Source organism: Delphinapterus leucas, chromosome 19, assembly GCF_059928025.1.
Source record: "Delphinapterus leucas isolate spDelLeu-1000000601 "Yukka" chromosome 19, BTC_Dleu_Yukka2, whole genome shotgun sequence".
Lineage (NCBI taxonomy): Eukaryota > Metazoa > Chordata > Mammalia > Artiodactyla > Monodontidae > Delphinapterus > Delphinapterus leucas.
Genome location: NC_143147.1, coordinates 52,533,442 through 52,551,370, shown reverse-complemented (window position 1 = coordinate 52,551,370; position 17,929 = coordinate 52,533,442). Strand labels below are relative to the sequence as shown.

The 17,929-nt window shown below is 59.6% G+C and overlaps 2 protein-coding genes across 15 annotated transcripts; one reads left to right on the top strand and one right to left on the bottom strand.

The window, feature by feature from the left end:
• Nucleotides 1-449: 449 nt before the first annotated feature.
• Nucleotides 450-5,813, top strand: SLC25A39 (solute carrier family 25 member 39). Of its 9 annotated transcripts, none has more exons than XM_022565166.2 (13): nucleotides 1,442-1,572; nucleotides 1,861-1,963; nucleotides 2,448-2,547; nucleotides 2,681-2,740; nucleotides 2,838-2,897; nucleotides 3,172-3,281; nucleotides 3,620-3,687; nucleotides 3,831-3,955; nucleotides 4,139-4,312; nucleotides 4,640-4,749; nucleotides 4,963-5,044; nucleotides 5,122-5,202; nucleotides 5,292-5,813. In XM_022565166.2, the coding sequence occupies exons 3-13, from the start codon at nucleotides 2,463-2,465 to the stop codon at nucleotides 5,405-5,407; spliced, it is 1,071 nt and encodes a 356-aa protein (XP_022420874.1). In that variant the 5' UTR covers nucleotides 1,442-1,572; nucleotides 1,861-1,963; nucleotides 2,448-2,462; the 3' UTR covers nucleotides 5,408-5,813. The 9 variants fall into 9 exon arrangements, with proteins under 9 accessions (XP_089757444.1, XP_022420874.1, XP_022420865.1 ...); XM_022565157.3 differs by having other exon boundaries at nucleotides 3,148-3,281; XM_022565167.3 differs by having other exon boundaries at nucleotides 1,443-1,572; nucleotides 2,853-2,897.
• Nucleotides 5,798-15,789, bottom strand: RUNDC3A (RUN domain containing 3A). Of its 6 annotated transcripts, none has more exons than XM_022565153.2 (11): nucleotides 15,449-15,785; nucleotides 11,698-11,813; nucleotides 11,153-11,286; nucleotides 10,881-10,966; nucleotides 9,964-10,053; nucleotides 9,770-9,850; nucleotides 9,463-9,628; nucleotides 9,192-9,349; nucleotides 8,301-8,438; nucleotides 8,080-8,186; nucleotides 5,798-7,048 (listed from the first exon to the last, which is right to left on the bottom strand). In XM_022565153.2, exons 1-11 carry the CDS (start codon nucleotides 15,553-15,555, stop codon nucleotides 6,906-6,908), a joined length of 1,326 nt encoding a protein of 441 aa, XP_022420861.1. In that variant the 5' UTR covers nucleotides 15,556-15,785; the 3' UTR covers nucleotides 5,798-6,905. The 6 variants fall into 6 exon arrangements, with proteins under 6 accessions (XP_022420861.1, XP_022420859.1, XP_089757440.1 ...); XM_022565151.2 differs by having other exon boundaries at nucleotides 11,153-11,301; nucleotides 15,449-15,592; XM_022565156.2 differs by lacking the exon at nucleotides 5,798-7,048 and adding an exon at nucleotides 7,057-7,670 and having other exon boundaries at nucleotides 15,449-15,787.
• Between the last annotated feature and the right edge of the window lie 2,140 nt (nucleotides 15,790-17,929).

Below are 17,929 nucleotides of genomic sequence, written 5' to 3'. Positions count from 1 at the left end.
TGTAAGTCATAACTTACATAAAACCTAATAGGGGCTGGGTTCTCACCCTGTCAGTTTATAAAATTATTTTGTGTCATTTCAGAATTCAGTTGGTATGGGAAGGGCATGTAAAGGGCGCCTTCTCTCAGGGCCCTTTTGATCAGCAGCACTTCACGGGTCACTCCCCGCCCCCCATTTCGGGCTTCCTAGCGGTGGAGAGCCGCAAAGTCTTTTCTCAGGGAAAGCACACGGTTGGCCCCTTGGAACCCACGTGCTAACCCGGCGTGCACCGGCTGGCGGGCGACTCCAGGCCCGGACGCGACCATTCTCGGGGTGAGGGGCGGAAGAGCTGGTGACGTCAAAATCACAGCCTACCCTTCTTAAAGGCGCAGGCTCGCAGCCGGTGTTCCTTTTTCTCTTAGGACACTCTTCGCCGCACGAAAGTTTTAAAAGCGAGGCAGCTGATGGGGTCTCGGGTGCGGGGCTGGCCCGGGACAGAAATACGGCTCCTGAGAAGCGGGATCAGAGACGTCCAGGATTAACGCCCACCTGTCACTCGGGGAGGCAATGTGGTGCGGGGGAGGTACTTGTCCAGTTCTTAACTTTAAGCCTCCGTTTCGTCGTCTGTAAAACGGGGTTAATAATGATCTACTAAAAAAAAAAATAATAATAATGATCTACTATAAGTTCTGAGACGTAGAAGAAACAGGTTTCGTGAGAGTAACCAACACAGAAATGTCGGTCTCCTTCTCCCCTACTCAGTCCTATTCCTGTGCGAAGGAAGAATCCGAGACCCAGAGCGGTGTTGTAACTTGCCCAGGGTCACAGGGAGGTGGGACGAAGCCCAAGTTAAACCCGGTTGAACCCACGTCTCCCGGCTCCCGGGCCAGGCTTTCCTCTCTGTCCAGCCTGCCTGGCCCGGGTTACTTATTCGTCAACTTCACTACCCACACCCGCAGGGTACCCCTCAGTTTTGTCAAGTGGTTTTGCAGTTGCAGTCTCGATGGATTGTTAAATAGGGACGACCCTGTTTGATACGGTCGCCGTAAAGTTGCAAAACCTCAGCAACGAGCCCGATGGGTTAATGTTTGCCAGCACTATTTCATCGCCCCCCATGGCCTTGGAAGAACTGATTCAAACCCCCGCCACCAAACAAATGAGGGAAATGGGGAGAGTGCTTTACCCACGTTCGTCTAGAAAGTTTGCGGGAGCAGCGCTCGGCCGGCATGCTGGTGGGGTGGTGTTGGCGAAAATACGCTGTCAAGTACGGTGCTGCCGCCAGGTCAAGCGCGGCGTGGAGACTCGCGACCTTGGCGCGCGGGCCCGGCGGGGCACCCGCGGCGCGGGGCCGCGTTAGCGCGGGACCCAGAGGAGGCCGCGAGTGGGCGGGCCGGCCTCCCTCCGGGCAGGCGGCCGGTCGGCCCGTGGGGGGCGGGGCCTCGCGGCGCCGTCCAGGGGCGGGACGGGCTCGTCCAGTTTCCGAGTCGGCCTTGGTGCTTAGCGAGCGGGCGCGGGGCTGGTCCCGGCCGCGGAGCCGCTATGGGCCCGCTCGGCCCCGGGCGCCGCGCCGCGCAAGCACCGGCCTAGAGCCAGGTGGGTGGGGCTGGACCTGGGCTGAGGGTCCGGCGGGGGGCGGAGGCGGGAGTCGGGTCTCTGGGGGTCCCGGGAGCCTGAGCCGGGCCTGGATGGGGGCCGGGAGTCGCGGGCCGACCTAGTCGGCCCCACCGGGCGCCCCTTGCGCGCGGGGCCAGGACAGAGAGTGTCGCCGAGGGGCGAAGAGCGACCTTGTCTCCCCATCCTTACTTCCCGCACTCTCGACCGGCTCCCCCGAGAAAGAGATTTTGAGGGAGAGGGAGCAGAGCGATTATCCTTCCCATCCAGGCTTGGGGCTTGGCCCTCCGGCCTCGGGAGGACGGGCGCGGGGGAGGGCCGGGCACCCCCGCCTGCAGTCCCAGAGAGTGGACGGACCCTTCGCCGCCCTCAGGTTTGTTACCTTTCCCTCCCTGCCGGGCTCTACCTCTCCACGTCCGGTGACTCGAGGCTCGCATGCGCCCGCCTTGGGGCTGGGTGCTGGAGTGGGGGGCGTAGGGGGGCGGCTCAGGCGTTTTGATCTTTGGGTCCCCCAGGCCAACCCGGGCACGTGCACTGAAGAGGTGCACAGTAAGCCAGTATGGCGAGGGTGAGGAATGGTGGTGGGTCATTACCGTTCGTTAACTGATGGATGACTCTCCCAGATTCCTTCTTAACTACTCTCACGGTGACCTTGGGCAGGTCACCTCATCTCTGAGCCTCTTTCCCCTTTGGCAAGGTGGAGTTGACAGTAACTGCTATAAAAAGTGGTTATGCGAAACTCATGGTGAGTGAGTGGGGTGAGGGTCCAGCTAGTGTCCCCAAGAGCCTCTGCCTCCTTTCTCTCCCTCCCCCTGACTCCGGTTTTGTGCTCCAATTGACTGACGTTTGTTTTTCAGAACTGAAGCTACAAGATGGCTGACCAGGACCCTGGGGGCATTAGTCCCCTCCAGCAAATGGTGGCATCCGGCACTGGGGCCGTGGTCACCTCTCTCTTCAGTAAGACCTGGGATGGTGGGGTGGGGGCAGCTTGGGACTGGGGCAGACCAGAGATTAGAAATGACTTGGCTCTGGAAGAGGGGTTCGTGGCAGGGTCCTAAAAGGAGCTTTCAGACCTGCCCTCCTCCCCCAGTGACCCCCCTGGACGTGGTGAAGGTACGCTTGCAGTCTCAGCGCCCCTCGGTGGCCAGTGGTGAGTGTCTGACCCTGAAGCCAATAGAGAGTGGTGTCAGGGGTCCCCAGAGATGAGGTCCCTGGGGCAGGTGGGGAACATTTGTGACTTGAGGTAGTGCCTTGTGTTTTAGAGCTGATGTCTTCCTCCAGACCCTGGAGCCTCTCCTACGCCAAATGTGAGTGCCCCACGCCACGGGGAACCTGTAAGTGTCCTGGGGAGGGATGTCCCAGTCTCCCCAGGGCACACGGGGGCCTCACAGCCACGGACTAGTACACGTTTCTAGATCATATTAGCTAGCTCTCTGTCCTACACAAGAACGTCCACCCAGGGACCCCAGGCTCTGCTGGCCCTCCAGGTATGGGAGCTCACCACCTCCCTGTGAGGTTCCAGGGCTCTGTCATGCTAACGCGCCTCCCCTTCCCCAGTGCCCTCCTCTCTCCAATCCACAGGGAAATGCCTCCTGTACTGCAATGGTGTCCTAGAGCCCCTGTACCTGTGCCCAAATGGTGCCCGCTGTGCCACCTGGTTTCAGGACCCCAGTCGCTTCACTGGCACCGTGGTGAGGAGCAGCTGTACCCTTAGCTGGGTCTGTTGGCATTCCTGAGGGATTCAGATTGGTCAGGCAGCAGACCCAGGAAAGAACGGGTAGTGCAAAGCACATAGGGGTGGCCAGTTCAGTTTGGGAAGGGTTTTCCTGAGGAGGTGGGGCCATCACAAGATTTTGAAGGGTGAATAGGAGTCTGTTTGGAGCCAAATAGGGAATTCCATGTGTAGAGGCCTGAGGGGCTACTGGGTAGGAGCGAGGGCATCAGGCTAGGGCCCAGCCTGGGCCAGCCCCACCACAAGCCTTGTTCACGTTCATCCTCCCTCCTCCTGGGCTGGTGTCTGCTTGGCCAGGATGCCTTTGTGAAGATTGTGAGACATGAGGGCACGAGGACCCTGTGGAGCGGCCTCCCAGCCACCCTGTGAGTACCCCAGTTCTGCGTATTGCTTTCCCCTGATACCCCACTGACCCCTTACTCCCCTGTTGGCTGGCTGGGTGGGGCAGGAGAAGCTTGGGAGGTTTGGGAACTTTGGGGAGTCTTGGCTAACCTGTTCACACCCCTAGGGTGATGACTGTGCCAGCCACTGCCATCTACTTCACCGCCTACGACCAACTCAAGGCCTTCCTGTGTGGTCGAGCCCTGACCTCTGATCTCTACGCACCCATGGTGGCTGGCGCACTGGCCCGCTGTGAGCACAGCCCTGGGCTTTCCACCTTCCTTTGAGCCCACCTGTGCCGGAGCCCAGTCTGGACTCCCAGCTCCAACCTCTGCCAGCCTAGGGGTGGGGGTGGGGGGACGTTCAAGGCCCCCAGACTCTGGGCAGGCTGCCCCTGGGACCTGTAAACTGACCCCTCCTCACTGGTCCCCGCAGTGGGCACTGTGACTGTGATCAGTCCCCTGGAGCTGGTGCGGACAAAGCTGCAGGCTCAGCATTTGTCATACCGGGAGCTGGGCACCTGCGTCCGAGCAGCTGTGGCTCAAGGTGGCTGGCGCTCACTGTGGCTGGGCTGGGGTCCCACTGCCCTTCGGGATGTGCCCTTCTCAGGTAGGCACCAGGAGTGCAGGGATTGGGGTAAGGGAGCCCAAGAGGTCTACAGCCAAGTCCCAGCTTTGCTACTACTGACCTTGAAGTCACGTAAATTCTCGGAGCCAAGAACGTCTCATCTGTGAAGTGGCCCCAGCGGGCGGGATATTCAGCAAGGTTTTCACAAGATACTTCTTGCAGAGGGCCTGTTACGGGAACTGGCACGTGGCAGGCAGTCTTCGTAGCTGGGAGGGAGTGGTTGTGATATAGGTCTGTGAAAGGTGGGAGGTTCGTGGCCTGTCCCACTGCCCTTCCCATCTCTAACGCATGAACCCCTGTGTCCCCAAGCTCTGTATTGGTTCAACTATGAGTTGGTGAAGAGCTGGCTGCATGGGCTCAGGCCGAAGGACCAGACCTCCGTGGGCATCAGCTTTGTGGCTGGTGGCATCTCAGGGACGGTGAGTTGACCAGGCTGGGAGTGTGGCCAGTAGAGGTGTCCTTGGGGTGACCTGAGGGCCGTTGCAGATGCTCCGGAAAAGAGTCCTTGCTTGCCTGTCAAGGAGTGCGCTCCCCTGCCCTTCTGAAGCTCTAGCTGGGGCTGGCAGACCCTGGCCGCATGCAGGGGATGGGGGTCCTGGGAACGGAGACCAGCCCTCTCCCCACCCCACCAGGTGGCGGCCATCCTGACTCTACCCTTTGATGTGGTGAAGACTCAGCGCCAGGTCGCGCTAGGAGCGGTGGAGGCTGTGAGAGGTGAGGGGCCCTGGCTGGTGCGGGGCAGGGCAGGCGGGTCCCAGCGGGGTCCTACAGGGCCTCGCCTTGGTTTGCAGTGACACCCCCGCACGCGGACTCCACTTGGCTGCTGCTGCGGAGAATCCGGGCCGAGTCGGGCACCAGGGGCCTCTTCGCAGGTGAGCGGCTGTGTGTGTGTCCACTCCCTGGTGGAGGTGGGGCTCCCGGGGACCCAACCTCTGACCCCAGCCTCCCCCTCCCACCGCAGGCTTCCTCCCGAGGATCATCAAGGCCGCCCCGTCCTGTGCCATCATGATTAGCACTTATGAGTTCGGTAAAAGCTTCTTCCAGAGGCTCAACCAGGAACAGTTTCTGGGCCCTTGAAAGGAACGAGGGGACAAGGACTCGACCTCTTCCGTGGTGGGAGTGGGGCAGGAGGAGACTGAGCCAAGTGCCTTTTCCTCAGCACTGCGGGGAGGGGCCTCATTTCTCTTTCCTCCCCACTCTGAGCCCCAGGGGTAGGCGGCTGCCCCTCTGGGCCCACGCCGACCCCTCCTCTCTCAGACCACCTTCTTCCTGCTGTTCCCCATTCCCCAGCCCCAGGAATCATCACGCCCTCCCCTCAAGTTCAAGACCAAATTTGCTAACTTCTCCCCCCCCCTTCTTTTCCCTGTGGGTTTGCTGTAGCTGGGCCTGCCTCCAGGAGCCGCGAAACCTTGCGCCCGGCATAGTTTGCACCCACCCTTGTTAATTCCTTGCGTCTAAAGATGATAAACTTCTTTCCACTGCCTCTGATCGTGGGGGTCTCTGGGGCGGGTGGGAAGCAGGATTTGGTGAGCGATTTGCACAGAAGAGGGCTGGAAGGGACCTTGATGTTGGCCTTGGCTGCCCAGGTGGCACCCATGTAGAGGACCCCTCCCCCAGTGTAGTGAGAGCAGGTGGGGATAAGGACCCTGAGTTGAGAGGGTGGTGAGACCTCTCTCCAAGGGTACACTTAAGCGACAACCCAGGAGGGAGGGTGGCTTCACTGCCAGGCTTTGGCCTAATGGAAGGGTCTGGATCTCTAGGCCGAAGCTGTATTGCTCAGGATGATGGAAGGGAAACGGGGTCCTGCCAGGCCTTGCCTTCTCCATCCTGCCACCCAGGATGTCCAGCATCTTCTCTGCCTGGGGTAAATGAGTTACCAAAGAGTATCAGTTGAAGGGTCCTTACATGTTTTTGTCCTTCCCTGGGCTGACCGAATATTTAGGACACTTGATACAGAAGCCCCCCACTTCTTGAATTATTCTGACCAGTCTGCTCCCAGGGGGCACACCTGATCTTATCTGGTCTAGCATCACCTTGGTTACGGGCCCAGCACTAGCCCCGCTGCATCCTGCCAACCTCAGAACAGGGCCCTGTCCCAGTCCCCCCACAGACAAGGCTGCTCGCAGTCCTCTGGTTTTTATTTGCCTGCTACCCTCATAGCTGCCCCCCGCCCCGCCCCCCCAACCTGGGGGCTGAGGAAGGAATGACTCGGGGGCATACACAGGGACAGACAGGAGAGGCAAGGGAGGCGGCAGTGCCAGGCTGGGCCACCAGCTCCTGAGAAGGGCGGGGAGATGAGCGAAGGAGAGTCCGGTAGGGAGCTAGCCAGGCAGCAGGGTCGCCAGAAGAATAAGCTTCCTGAGGGCTCCCTGTGGCCCCGGTGCCCCTGCCTCTTGGCCCAAGCTGCCTCCCTTGGCAGCTCCTGCCTCCACGGGCAAGAAGCTGAACCGGGCTAGAAGCAAAGGGTGTCTCCCAAGACGCCTGGCTGAGTGGGTAGCATTCTCTGGAGGGTGGCCTGGATTGGGGGACTGTGAGGAAAGGTGGCAGGGGGTTCCGGCACCACCCATGCCGCTCCTCAGCTGGGGCTCAGTGCCGGGCTGCCCTCGGGACTGTCGCTCACCAGGCACTCGTTGGATTTGAAGCTCGCCAGGGACTTGCAGCTGGGGATGGAAGCCAGGGAGCCGCAGAGGCCCAGCATGGAGGGCGTGGGGTCCTTCCCTGGGGAGAGAGGGCGGGTGAGGCGGGGCCAACTGGTCTGTGTGTGCGAGTTGCGTGTGTGAGTTGGGTGTGCACAGGTGCAGGCGGTGAAGGGACAGCCCTCAGGTCACCCATCCGGAGACCTTCCTCATTTCTGGAGCGCTTGCCTTTTTCAGTTAAACCCTGGTAAGCACCTGCCCGTTTCCATGCACAGAGCTTGGGACACTGTATTGTAATCGTCAGTTTATGTCTCTGTCTCCCCCCGAGGGTTCATCCTCTCTCTTTGTCCATTTATTAAACACACGGTGAGCACTTGTTCCGTTCCAAGCACGGGGGATACAGAGAACGGACGAGACAGTCCCTGCCCTCACGGAGCTCACAGTCTGGTGGGGAGACAGACACACGGACAATCACAAACACAGTGTGGCGGGGTTCCACGTCCATAGCCTGCCTTGTGTCAAAGAAGATCTAGGGTCATCCAGTACAGTGTGGTTTTTAGAAAGAAAAGACAGGTAGTCCAGGCACCGGGAAAACTAGGGTGGGAAACCAAGGTGAAGCCAGAGGGGGGAGGGCAACACAAAATGCATGCGTTGAAGTCCTGGACATTCTCTTGAAGGGAGCCACTAATTTGGCTCTGAGCTTCCTGGCAGCCAAAGAAAAGGGGGAAACAACGATCAGGCGACTGGTTCACAGAGTGCATGAGTTAAGAGCAAATTAGTTAGGCGAAGAACTCCCTGAGGATTTGCGGGGCTCTTGAGGACGTCATGATGCCAAAAGCCATGGAGCCCTCACCATATGCCAACACTGGTGATCATTTTAAACAACATCCCTGTTTTACAGATGAGAAGGGCTCAGCAAGGTGGAATCAGTGACCAAGCTCGCACAGAGGAGGCGCAGCTGGGATTTGCCTGACGCCCCAAACCAAGCTCTCAGTTGCTGTGCTAGGTTCTTGGGAAGAGTTGAATGAATGAGGGAAGTGGCCAGGGCCTGACTACAAGCCCCAAGGCCTGGCCTCAGCCCTTCCGGGATGGGTGCTGGATTGGGGGGCTCACCAATGGGGCCCCAGGGCTCCTCGTCCCGCTTGCCCTCTCCCAGGCGCTGGGAGTCCGAGCTCAGACTGGCTTCAGCCGACAGCGGCTCCGTGCTCATGAAACTGTGTCTGTAGCAAAGCAGAGAGCTGGTGTGCGGGCAGAGGCCCACGGCCCCAGTGCCCCTCTTCCCTGGTAGAGGAGGGAGTGGCACTAAGGCCAAGGCAAGCCTGCCTGGGGCTTACCTCCGGTAGAGCTTAGGGTTGTTGGCGCCCTCGGCCCCATTGAGTGTTCCCAGTGACGGCCATTGGTTGACCAGGCGTGTGGTGACGTCCTTGGAACCCTGGGCCAGGGGAGCATGGTCACCGGGGATCAGACCTGTCCTGGGATGGGGAGGGGGGGTCAGGCCTGGCTGGAAGAGGGAGCAGAAGTGGGGAAGAGGGGCTCAGCAAGAGGTGAGGGGAGGGGTTAGGACTGAAACCTGGGTAGCAGAAATGGGTATGAATGCTGAGGATCAGTGGGGCAGATCCTGGGAGTCAGTGAAGGGTACTGGGGGGGCCACGGCGGTGACAGGAATGAGTGCACTCGTGCTGGGGGTTAGGGGAATAATGAGATGTTGCAGGGGTCAGTCAGGGTGGGGTGCCACAATCATGCTGGGAGGTCACAGTGATGAAAACGTTTCAAGGGGAACGGTTAGAGGGATGGGTAGGGGTGAGGTCAGGGGTCACGGTGGGTGACGATGGTTAGTGGACCTACGCTGCAGATCAGAGGAGTGGTGAACAGAGGGAATAATGCAGTCATGTTGAAGGTCGTTGAGTCACATTAATTAGAGGTCCTTAATTGTAATCTTGGGGTCCCAGGAGTACTGTTCAATGGCCATTCTAGCTTATGTCGGGTAGTTGAGGGTGAAGTGGGGAGCCGGTTGGTGGGGGGCCTTATGTCGAGCATGATGTTAGGTCGCGGTGGCGGGGAGGGGGCTGGATCTCCGGGTGGCAGTGACGGACTCGGGGGGTTGATGCTGGTGCTTGGTATAAGGAAAGGTGGCGTTAGACTCAGTGGGGGCGATGGCGGGGGTTCCCTGGGGTGATGTGGTCGGGGTGGCCGAGGACCGGGGTCAGGGCCGCGGCGTCACTCACAGCTGCTCCTGCAGCTCCAGGATCACGCCTTCCAGCTCCCGCTTCTCCCGCTGGTTCTGCGCCGCCGCCTCCTCCAGCTGCAGCTGCAGCCGCCGGTTCTCCGCCTCCAGGTCCTTCAGCTGCGACTCGCGCAGACGCACCAGCTCTTCCAGGTAGCCCTGCGGGGGCGCCGGCTCAGCCCCGGCGGCGAGAGGAGGGGGTCCCAGCGGCCGCCCGCCTTCTGCCGGGCTCTAAGCACCCCCCCGCCCCGCCCCCGCCGCGCACCGCGCACCTTCTGCGCGTAGACAATGCGAAACTTCTGTTCCATCTTGTGCCACTTGCTGTACCAGCTGTCCTCGTCGGTGACGAGAGGAAGGTACGGGTGCTCGGGCGAGTTGTCCTCGCTCGTGCTGCTCTCGGCGCTGTGCCGCTCCTCCTCGTCGGTCAGGTAGTCGTAGCTTGGAAGGAGGGCGCAGTGGGCACCCCCTTGGGCAGGGGGACCAGGATGCCGCCCAGCCTGCCCGTCTCCCGCAATCCCCGCCCCTCAGGGCCGTTGTCTGTCCGCACCCAGCAACCCCCGCCGCAATCGGGCTGCTCACCTCTGGGTGAACTTTAGGTAGGGCGTGTAATCGATGACTACGGGGGTCTTCCCGTCCAGCACTTCGCCCTTTAGGCAGAAGCTGGGGGCAGAGCAGCCACAGGGTTGGGGGCAGGTATGAGGGGATGGGAGTGCGGACCTTCGCAGAGAAACAACCTCAACCCCCCACCATGGCCACGGCCACCCAGGCCCCACCTGAAGTCTATGGCGCTCAGTCCGATCAGCATCCCGGTGAGGACCGTGGCTTCCTCCCGCAGCATGATGGCTCCCGAGTCATAGAAACGTCTGCGGGGAGGGGTGAGGGACTGCCGGTTTAGCATCCTCCCAGGGAGCCCCACCCCTCAGAGCGTCTCTTGTTGGCTTATTACCAACCTTTCCTAGAGGAAGGAGGTATCTTTTTCCTGCTCACCCCTCAGCTGTGGATCTTTTCACCCCCTCAGACTGGGGCCCACTGGGGATAGCACCTGTGTTTCCCACCTATTAGAACGTGTGTGCCCTGAGACTAGACCTCCATCTTCAGAACTCCCCCTTCCCCACCAAGTACTGGATCACCCAGATCCTTAAAAATCAGGAAACAAGTCCTAAAACTGTGCTTGGCATACAGTAGATGCTCAAAAATACGTTGACGTGAACTCTGAAATGTGAGGACAGGCTAGAGACACAATGCAGTTAAAAACCCACAGTGCAGGGATTGAAGCTCTGAGCCCTGGGGCTCTGGAGGCCGTGGGTAGCAAGTACAGACTGCTGCTGTTGTTTGGGGAGCAGGTAGGGCTCTGCGTTGTAGGCCAGGGAAGGCCAACAAGTAAAACGATACACAGTTGAGGCTTGTCCAGAGCTGTGTCTAAGAGCAGAGCTGTGCATGAGATCAGTGCTGGGGGTCATGGGAGATAATGAATTTGACTTGGAAGAGGTGGTGGTGGTGCTAAAGGTGTGTTCTGGGACTGCAGGCCCAGCTGACTGGTGGACAGTCTGGGAGATGGAAACTAGCAGTGCATACTGGGAATTGTAGTCCAGGTACTGAAGGTTACAGCAGGAACTTAAGGGTCAAGTGTGTTTAGGCAATGAATGTACACACTGGGACTTGTGGTCCACACTGACTGAGGAGGTCTGACCTGGTGGTCCGGGTGTCCCGTAGGGCTGTGGTGATGTATTCCGACATGCGCTTCTCCATCAGTGCCACCCGGATCCACGCCCGGCCCTGGAAAGCACGCTCACCTTTACTTGCTGCCCCGAAGGGACTCAGGTGTGCACCACTGGGTCTGGATCTCCTGTGGCCCTTCTCCCCAGTGCCCCTGGGCAGGGGCCAGGACCAAGGAACAGGCAGCCCTCCTGTATCCAGAGCAGGGAGCAGCTGCCCTGGCCCTGCTTGCTGCAGGCCACCTACCTTGGCTCGGGCAGTGCTGATGTTCTCCATGTTCTCGATGCTGCTTACGCAGTTATTGGGCACTTTGCTGCAGGCCAGGCGGATGTAGTCCCAGAAGCCCCGCTGCCCGTCTGAGCTGAACCAGCTCACCGGACCTGCTGGGGCACAGGCTGAGCCAGGGCAGGGAGGGGGCTCAACTCAGCAAGACCAGGGAATTCGGAGAGGGTCCATGTAATGGGGCACACACATGCATAAGTGTAAGCAGCCATGCACGCGCGTAGTGCCTATCCCAAACGCACGTGCACACACATGCATGTATGTACAGGGCACATAACTGCACACCCATGGCTGGGGCTTGTGGACACCCACTGTCTTGTGCCCAGAAGATCCCCTCCCCTCTTCCCAGCTCTGTGCGTGAGCTTCTGCGCATGGTCTAGAATTGGGGCCAGGGCGAATGATGGAGTTCAGAAAGCCACAGAGTAGATCAGAGGGGGATAGGTAGCTTGGAAGCCAAAGGCTGGGAGTTGGGAGGGCTGGGCAGTGGGGGGACAGGAACCTGGGCCCACCTTTGAAGCGGTGGCTGAGGATCTGCTCTAAGATGGCTGCAAAATTCACGAACTCCTCAGATGAGTCATCGATGGGCTCTGCCGTGTACTTCTCCAGCAGCGTTTTCACAGAGAACCTGGGTGAGGGGGAGGGAGAAGGGGCAGTAGGGTGTCAGGTGAGAAGACAAGGTGATGGGGGTAGAAGGAAGGCAGAGAAGAGGACACCAAGAGCACGGACGTGGTGGGGAAGCAGAGGGAAAGATGGCGGGAGACAGGTGAGACTATAGTGACCCATAGAGGGGCTGTGACATGGGAGAGTAGGGTGGCAGGTGGGAGACTGATTGACAAAGTGGGTGACAGGAGAGGTGAGAGGCAGAGAAAGAAAGCTTCAGGAACAAGGTATGAGAGGGGATGAAACGATCGGTAGAAAGATGAGGCACCTAGAATCAGCGGGCTAGCCCAGAGCCCCTTCCTCCTTGCCCACCCTTTGGAGTTGCATTCTCTCTGTCAGAGAAGGGTAGGGGTCGGGTAGGAGTTAGGAGCTGTTTTGTGCCCCGTCTTCGAGCTGCCTTCTGCTATTGCTGGAACGATCTCAAGTCCCTTCTGGGGTGGGGTGCGGGTCACCTGTACCAGGGCATGTGAGTTGGCACCAAGCACATGGAGCGTAGGCATGCGTGGGTGGCCAGGTGGGCTTCCAGCACACGGATGCCCCCCTTCCCCCTTCTCCTTCCTAACTTGGCCACCCACACACCAGCTGCCCAGAACCAGGCGGTGCAGAACTGGGCCAGGGGAGGTGCAGGGTGTGGGTCTGACACACTCAGTGGGTGGGAGGGGGCATTGGCAGCAGATCTCTGGAAGGGGGCTTGGGGGCCCGGACACCTGGCTTCTCAGAGAGGAAGGAAGCCAAGGGAAGCCAATGGGGCTGAGAGGCTGGAGCACAGCAGCCCCCGTCCCTCCCTCCAGTCCTGCCCGGAGCCTCAGCTCCCTCTGCAGTCCCTATGCCTGCAATCTCCACCGGCCGTCACTGCAGTGGGCTGGGACAGGGAGGAAGACATGGCTCCCAACATCCCATCATGGCCCCCTATGGGTGGCATAGCAGGGGTGGGGTATCCAGGGATATGGGGGCTGCTTGGAACTGTCCTTTTTACCCTCAGCTCATCAAGCCCTGTGATGTGCCCATCACTATACTCTGCGTGTGTTATCCCACCGTCCTTACAACAGCCCTGGGTCCTCAGCTGCCACTGTCAGCTCCATTTGACAGATAAGGTAACTGAGGGTCCAAGAGACTGACTGATCTGTTCAAAGTCACACAGCTTGCGAGAAGTCAACAGGTATGTCTGACTCCAAAGGCCTTGCTCTTTCTGCTATATCTGTGGCCTCCTGGTGGATGTCAGGATCACCGAGGCCCCGACCAACCCCTGCCTCCTCTGCCCTCTGTGCTCCAGCCCTCAAGCCTTGGCCCCTGAGGCTCTCAGGGCAATAGCACAACCAAGCCCATGGACCTTCCTCCCTTCCCTATGGGCTTAGAGTTAGTTGGTCTGGCCTGAAATCAGAGCCAGGTCAGTGCTGGAGTTGCACTAGGGAGAGGCAGCCTGGATGGACCCAAATCTTGTGTCCGTGCAATACCTGGTGACCTTGGACAGTCATTTAATCTCTCCAAGGCCCATTTTCCCCAGGTGCAAACAAGAACAATGGTACCTGTCTCATCAAATTTTGGTTCAGATCCCAGGAAGGACTGAGAGAAGGTGAGCACAGGCCATGGGGTAGGGGTGGTGAGGAGCTGGGCCATTAATGGGATAGCCTGTGTTTAGGGCATTCATCTGGGCTTCATTATGCAGCCCTGCCCCCGTGATTTCTTCTGGTCATTTGGGTCAGACCTCAGTGGGGGCCTGCGGCTGGTTTCAGCATGGCAGCCATCTGCCATCTGTCCTCAGGGGTGCTGCAGCTGGTCATTGCCCCCCCAGGAGCCCCATGGTGTGTCCCCTGCTCAGAGGTGCAAGGCTGCTGCAGGTTACCATGGAGACAGGGCGGCCAGGGCCCAGGGGAGCCCTCGGCCTGCTAAAGGGAACTGTTCTGGGAGCTGGAGGCGAACCACGTGACAATGAAGAGGCGGCAGGGGCCCGAGGGGTTCCTGAGCCTTTGTCATGCTCCCAATCTTCCCCAAAACTCTATCGCTCACATCCCAGCTCTAAGTGCACTTCCAATCCACCAGAACCTCTGCTTCTGCAGCCTAGGCCAAGGGGAGTTCCCCCCTTTCCCACACACTCGACAGGCCCAGCTGTCCTGGCAGGCAAGAGAAGGAAGAGGAACCTAGGAGATCAAGCGAGAGGAGAGGGGCTGGAAGGATGGCATCGGGACGGGGCGATTTTCGTGTGCCAAGCACAGGGCTCGGCACACTCCTGGGTGTGGCTCTCACGTCCACAGTGGGGATGATGAGGCACCCAGGGCCCAGAGTGGCTAGGAGACTTCCTCAAGGTTGTACAGCTCATAACTGATAAAATAAGAGCTTGAATCTAGGGCCATCTGTGTTTTACACCACACGCTGGCAGGGTGTGGGGGGTGAGCATGGAGGCAGGGGACCGCGTTTGGGCTGCGCCATTGCTGCACTCATTCCTTCTATAACATTCCAGGCATTTTTACAGAGGTCAGATGTGCACAGCACCGTGCTGGGCACTAGGGATATAATGGTGTGAGACAGACGCAGTACGGTTGGGTGTGTGCCCAGGAACCTGGAAGGAGCTGTAGGATACGGAAGCCAGGGCATCAGGTGGGCACTGATTCCTGGGGGAAGGGGCAGGACCAAGGCCAGTGTGCAGGCACGTGGGACTGGCAAGGGAAGACAGCTGAGCCCTGCACTGGGGGCACCCTGCCCTCAGAGGCGGCGTGGGGAAGAGGGGAGGTGGAGAAGGAAGCTGGCAGGGGCATCCTAGGCGGGGAGATGAGTGCAGGTGGGGGCTGAGAGACTGGCCATTCCTGGCTTCACGGCAGGGCAGCGGGGGTGAATCACTGCAGGGCTGGGAAGTGGGAAGCTTCACTTCCTGGCCCCAGGAAAGTGGGCAGGTCTTCCCAACACTGCGACAGCCCCACCCTCAGGAACCAATGGCTCTGCCCTCCCAATCTCCTCCCCTTGAACCCAGGAGACCCAGACTTCTGCGGTCAGGCCCTCAGTCCTTCCCAAGGCAGTGGCAGTGCCGTGCCTTCACTGGACGCATTCAGGGACTTTGCCTACATGCCCAGTTGACCCTGCCGTAGGCTGCAACTGCCCAGAGATGGAGGAGGGCACCATCCCTGATCCAGGATTTGAGCACTGGAAAATCTCCCAGAAAAGCCCCACCCCAGAGAGGCCAGGCTGACCGGAGTGGGAATGAGGGTACGCTTGGAGGGCGTTCATCCCCCTATCCCATCAGTTCTCCTCTGCCCACCCAGCTCCCGCCCCCAGCAAGGGAGCCAGCCATCCCCACCCCTCCCCCTCACACACAATGTCACTTCCTGGTTCTCACAGGAAGCTGCAGTGCCAATTAAACACCCCTCACCCCCAGGCCCCAGGCTGGGCATAGGCCTGGCTTGGCCTAGAAGGGTAGGGACCAGACCTCCAAACCCCCTCCAGGCCTGGGCCTGAGGATAGCGGACGCGCCCCTCCTAACCCTGTGCTCCCTCCCTTTTCTCCGCGGCTGCTGTGCATCCTCCCGCGGGCACGCTCAGTCCAGGTCTCCGCAGCCCGCCCCGCCGCCTCTTCCTGACCACCCCACCCCCGCCCGCCAGCGGTGCCCACCTGCACACGGTGATCAAGTTCCTACGCTCCACAGACACATTGCGGGAAGACGCTTTCTTGGAGGACAACCCCAGAGCCATGGTGGTCTGGACAAAGCTCGCTTCCATCCAGATGTGTAGCCACTGCTGCCGCCTCTAGCTGCCCCCGCCACCCGCCCGCAGCCCCGGCCCCCCGCCGGATCACGGCTGGGCCCTCTGCCCGCCGGGGCCCCTCGACCCCTCCACGGCCATCCTCCAGCCGCTGCGCCTCTGGCCGGGCTCCCTGGCTCCCTCCCCCGGCGGCGATTCCGGAGCAAAACAAGGCAGGGGAGGGAGCTCTCCGAGGTGCTGAGCCGGGGCCCGTCACCCCCCTTCCCTAGCCGCCCGCCCCCCTTGGCAGGTGACGTCAGGGTCCTCGGGCCCCGCCCCCGGAAGGCCGGGGACCAATCCGCAGAGGACGCAGGATTTTGGGGGGAGGGGAAAGGGCCGGGGCCGCAGGGAGGGCGGAGAGGGTCCCAGGGAGAGGCAGCGATTGGAAGGAAGAAAAGGGGCTTCTGGCTTGTTCTCCACCCCCATGCTCAGAGACCGGGACCCACGCCTAGCGTCTCTGAGCTCCGACGCCTCTACTCCCTTGTTTCTGACTTGTGATCAGTGGTGTCTATCTCAGATTTCTCATTTCTCCTCGCCCCCTGTACCCTCATCCAGGCCCCGCCCCCCCCATTCAGTCTCGGCATTCCCAGCGAGGCCAGGCCAGGTCTGCGTCCAGAGAGCGCAGGTGGCCCTACGCTGCTGAGCCGGGAGACCAAGGAGCAGTCAGAGACTGCATATCTGTCTGTCTGCGCCCTGGCTTGACTTGTCTGCACCAGCCGGCGGAGTCCACAGATACTAGGGTGGGGGAGGGGAAACCAGAATAAGCCGTAGGAGCCCAGCGCCTGGGACCACTCGGGACGATGAGTGAAGAGTAGACTGGCAGCTAAGGGCCTGGGCTCTGTGGAGGTTTCCAGCAGTAGAGCTGATGCCCACAGTGGTGCCAAGGTAACTGCTTCTTCTCAGAGTCCTACCTCCTCACACCACCCCAGAGGCAGCTGACATGAGGGGTTAACCCGTTGGCTGCCAGAATTGCTGAAGGGTGCCATCAACCCTCTCTGCAAGGCCAGAAAAGCTGGTTGCATCTTTTTTTTTTTTTTTTTTAAGTATAGTCGATTTACAGTGCTGGTCGCATCTCTTAGGGAAAGGTGGGGAAATGGAGGCATAGTCCGGCTTCCCTGCCACCCTTTGCTCCCTCACAGCACTGCTCCCACCTGCTCCATCCCTCTGTTTAGCCTGTTCTCTTTCAACCACTGAAATCCCCAGCTCCCACAGAAAGCTTTTCTGTGTCAATTACAAGGGGTCCACCCATTTTCTCCATCTGGCCTCAAGAATGTCCATTCACCAACTCTGCCCACTCACTGGGTTTACTCTGCTCGCTAGTGGCAGATCAATGTCACCACATTGATTCAGATGTGCACCCACATCTGAATATGACCAGCAGGCAGGGACCCTCCATTAGCACAAACAGAGGAGCAGGAGATGAAAGACCTGTAGAAATTTCCAACCTTGGTTTGCCTCCCTGGGGGCTGGGAAGAAGGTCCTGACTCCCAGCACAGATCTCCTGCTCACTCAGCGTCAGCCTCAATTCTTGGCTTTTGGCACCTCAGACTTAGTCTTTTCAGTCCCTTTTCTCTGACTTTTCCCTCTTGCTTCACCTCTAAGAAGCCCCTCTTATTGTCCTCCTGCCTCCAGACCCATTGCCAGGGGTGATTGTGATGTTCGTTCTTTTGTTTTTTGGGGGGGTTTTGGGGTTTTTTTTTTGCGGTACGCGGGCCTCTCACCGTTGTGGTCTTTCCCGTTGCGGAGCACAGGCTCCGGACGCGCAGGCTCAGCGGCCACGGCTCACGGGCCCGGCCGCTCCGCGGCATGTGGGATCTTCCCGGACCGGGGCACGAACCCGCGCCCCCTGCATCGGCAGGCGGACTCTCAACAACTGCGCCACCAGGGAAGCCCCGTTCTTTTGTTTTTCAATTGCAAGATATATCGGATGCACAAAAGAGCACCTGAAACACATATGTGCCGCTTGAAGAATATTTACAAAGCAAACACCTATGTCATAACCTCAATGATCAAGAAATAGGACATTATCAACACCCCAGGACCTGCCGTATGCTTCTCCCAGATCTCATCTTCATCCATCCCCGCAAGAGATAACCACTATCCAGACTTTTGCGATAATCATTTTCTTGCTTTTCCTTATAGTTTTACCACCTACACATCCATCAATAAAAAATATAGTTTAGGGCTTCCCTGGTGGCGCAGTGGTTGAGAGTCCGCCTGCCGATGCAGGGGACGCGGGTTCGTGCCCCGGTCCGGGAAGATCCCACATGCCGCGGAGCGGCCGGGCCCGTGAGTCGTGGCCGCTGAGCCTGCACGTCCGGAGCCCCTGCTCCGAGGCGGGAGAGGCCACAAC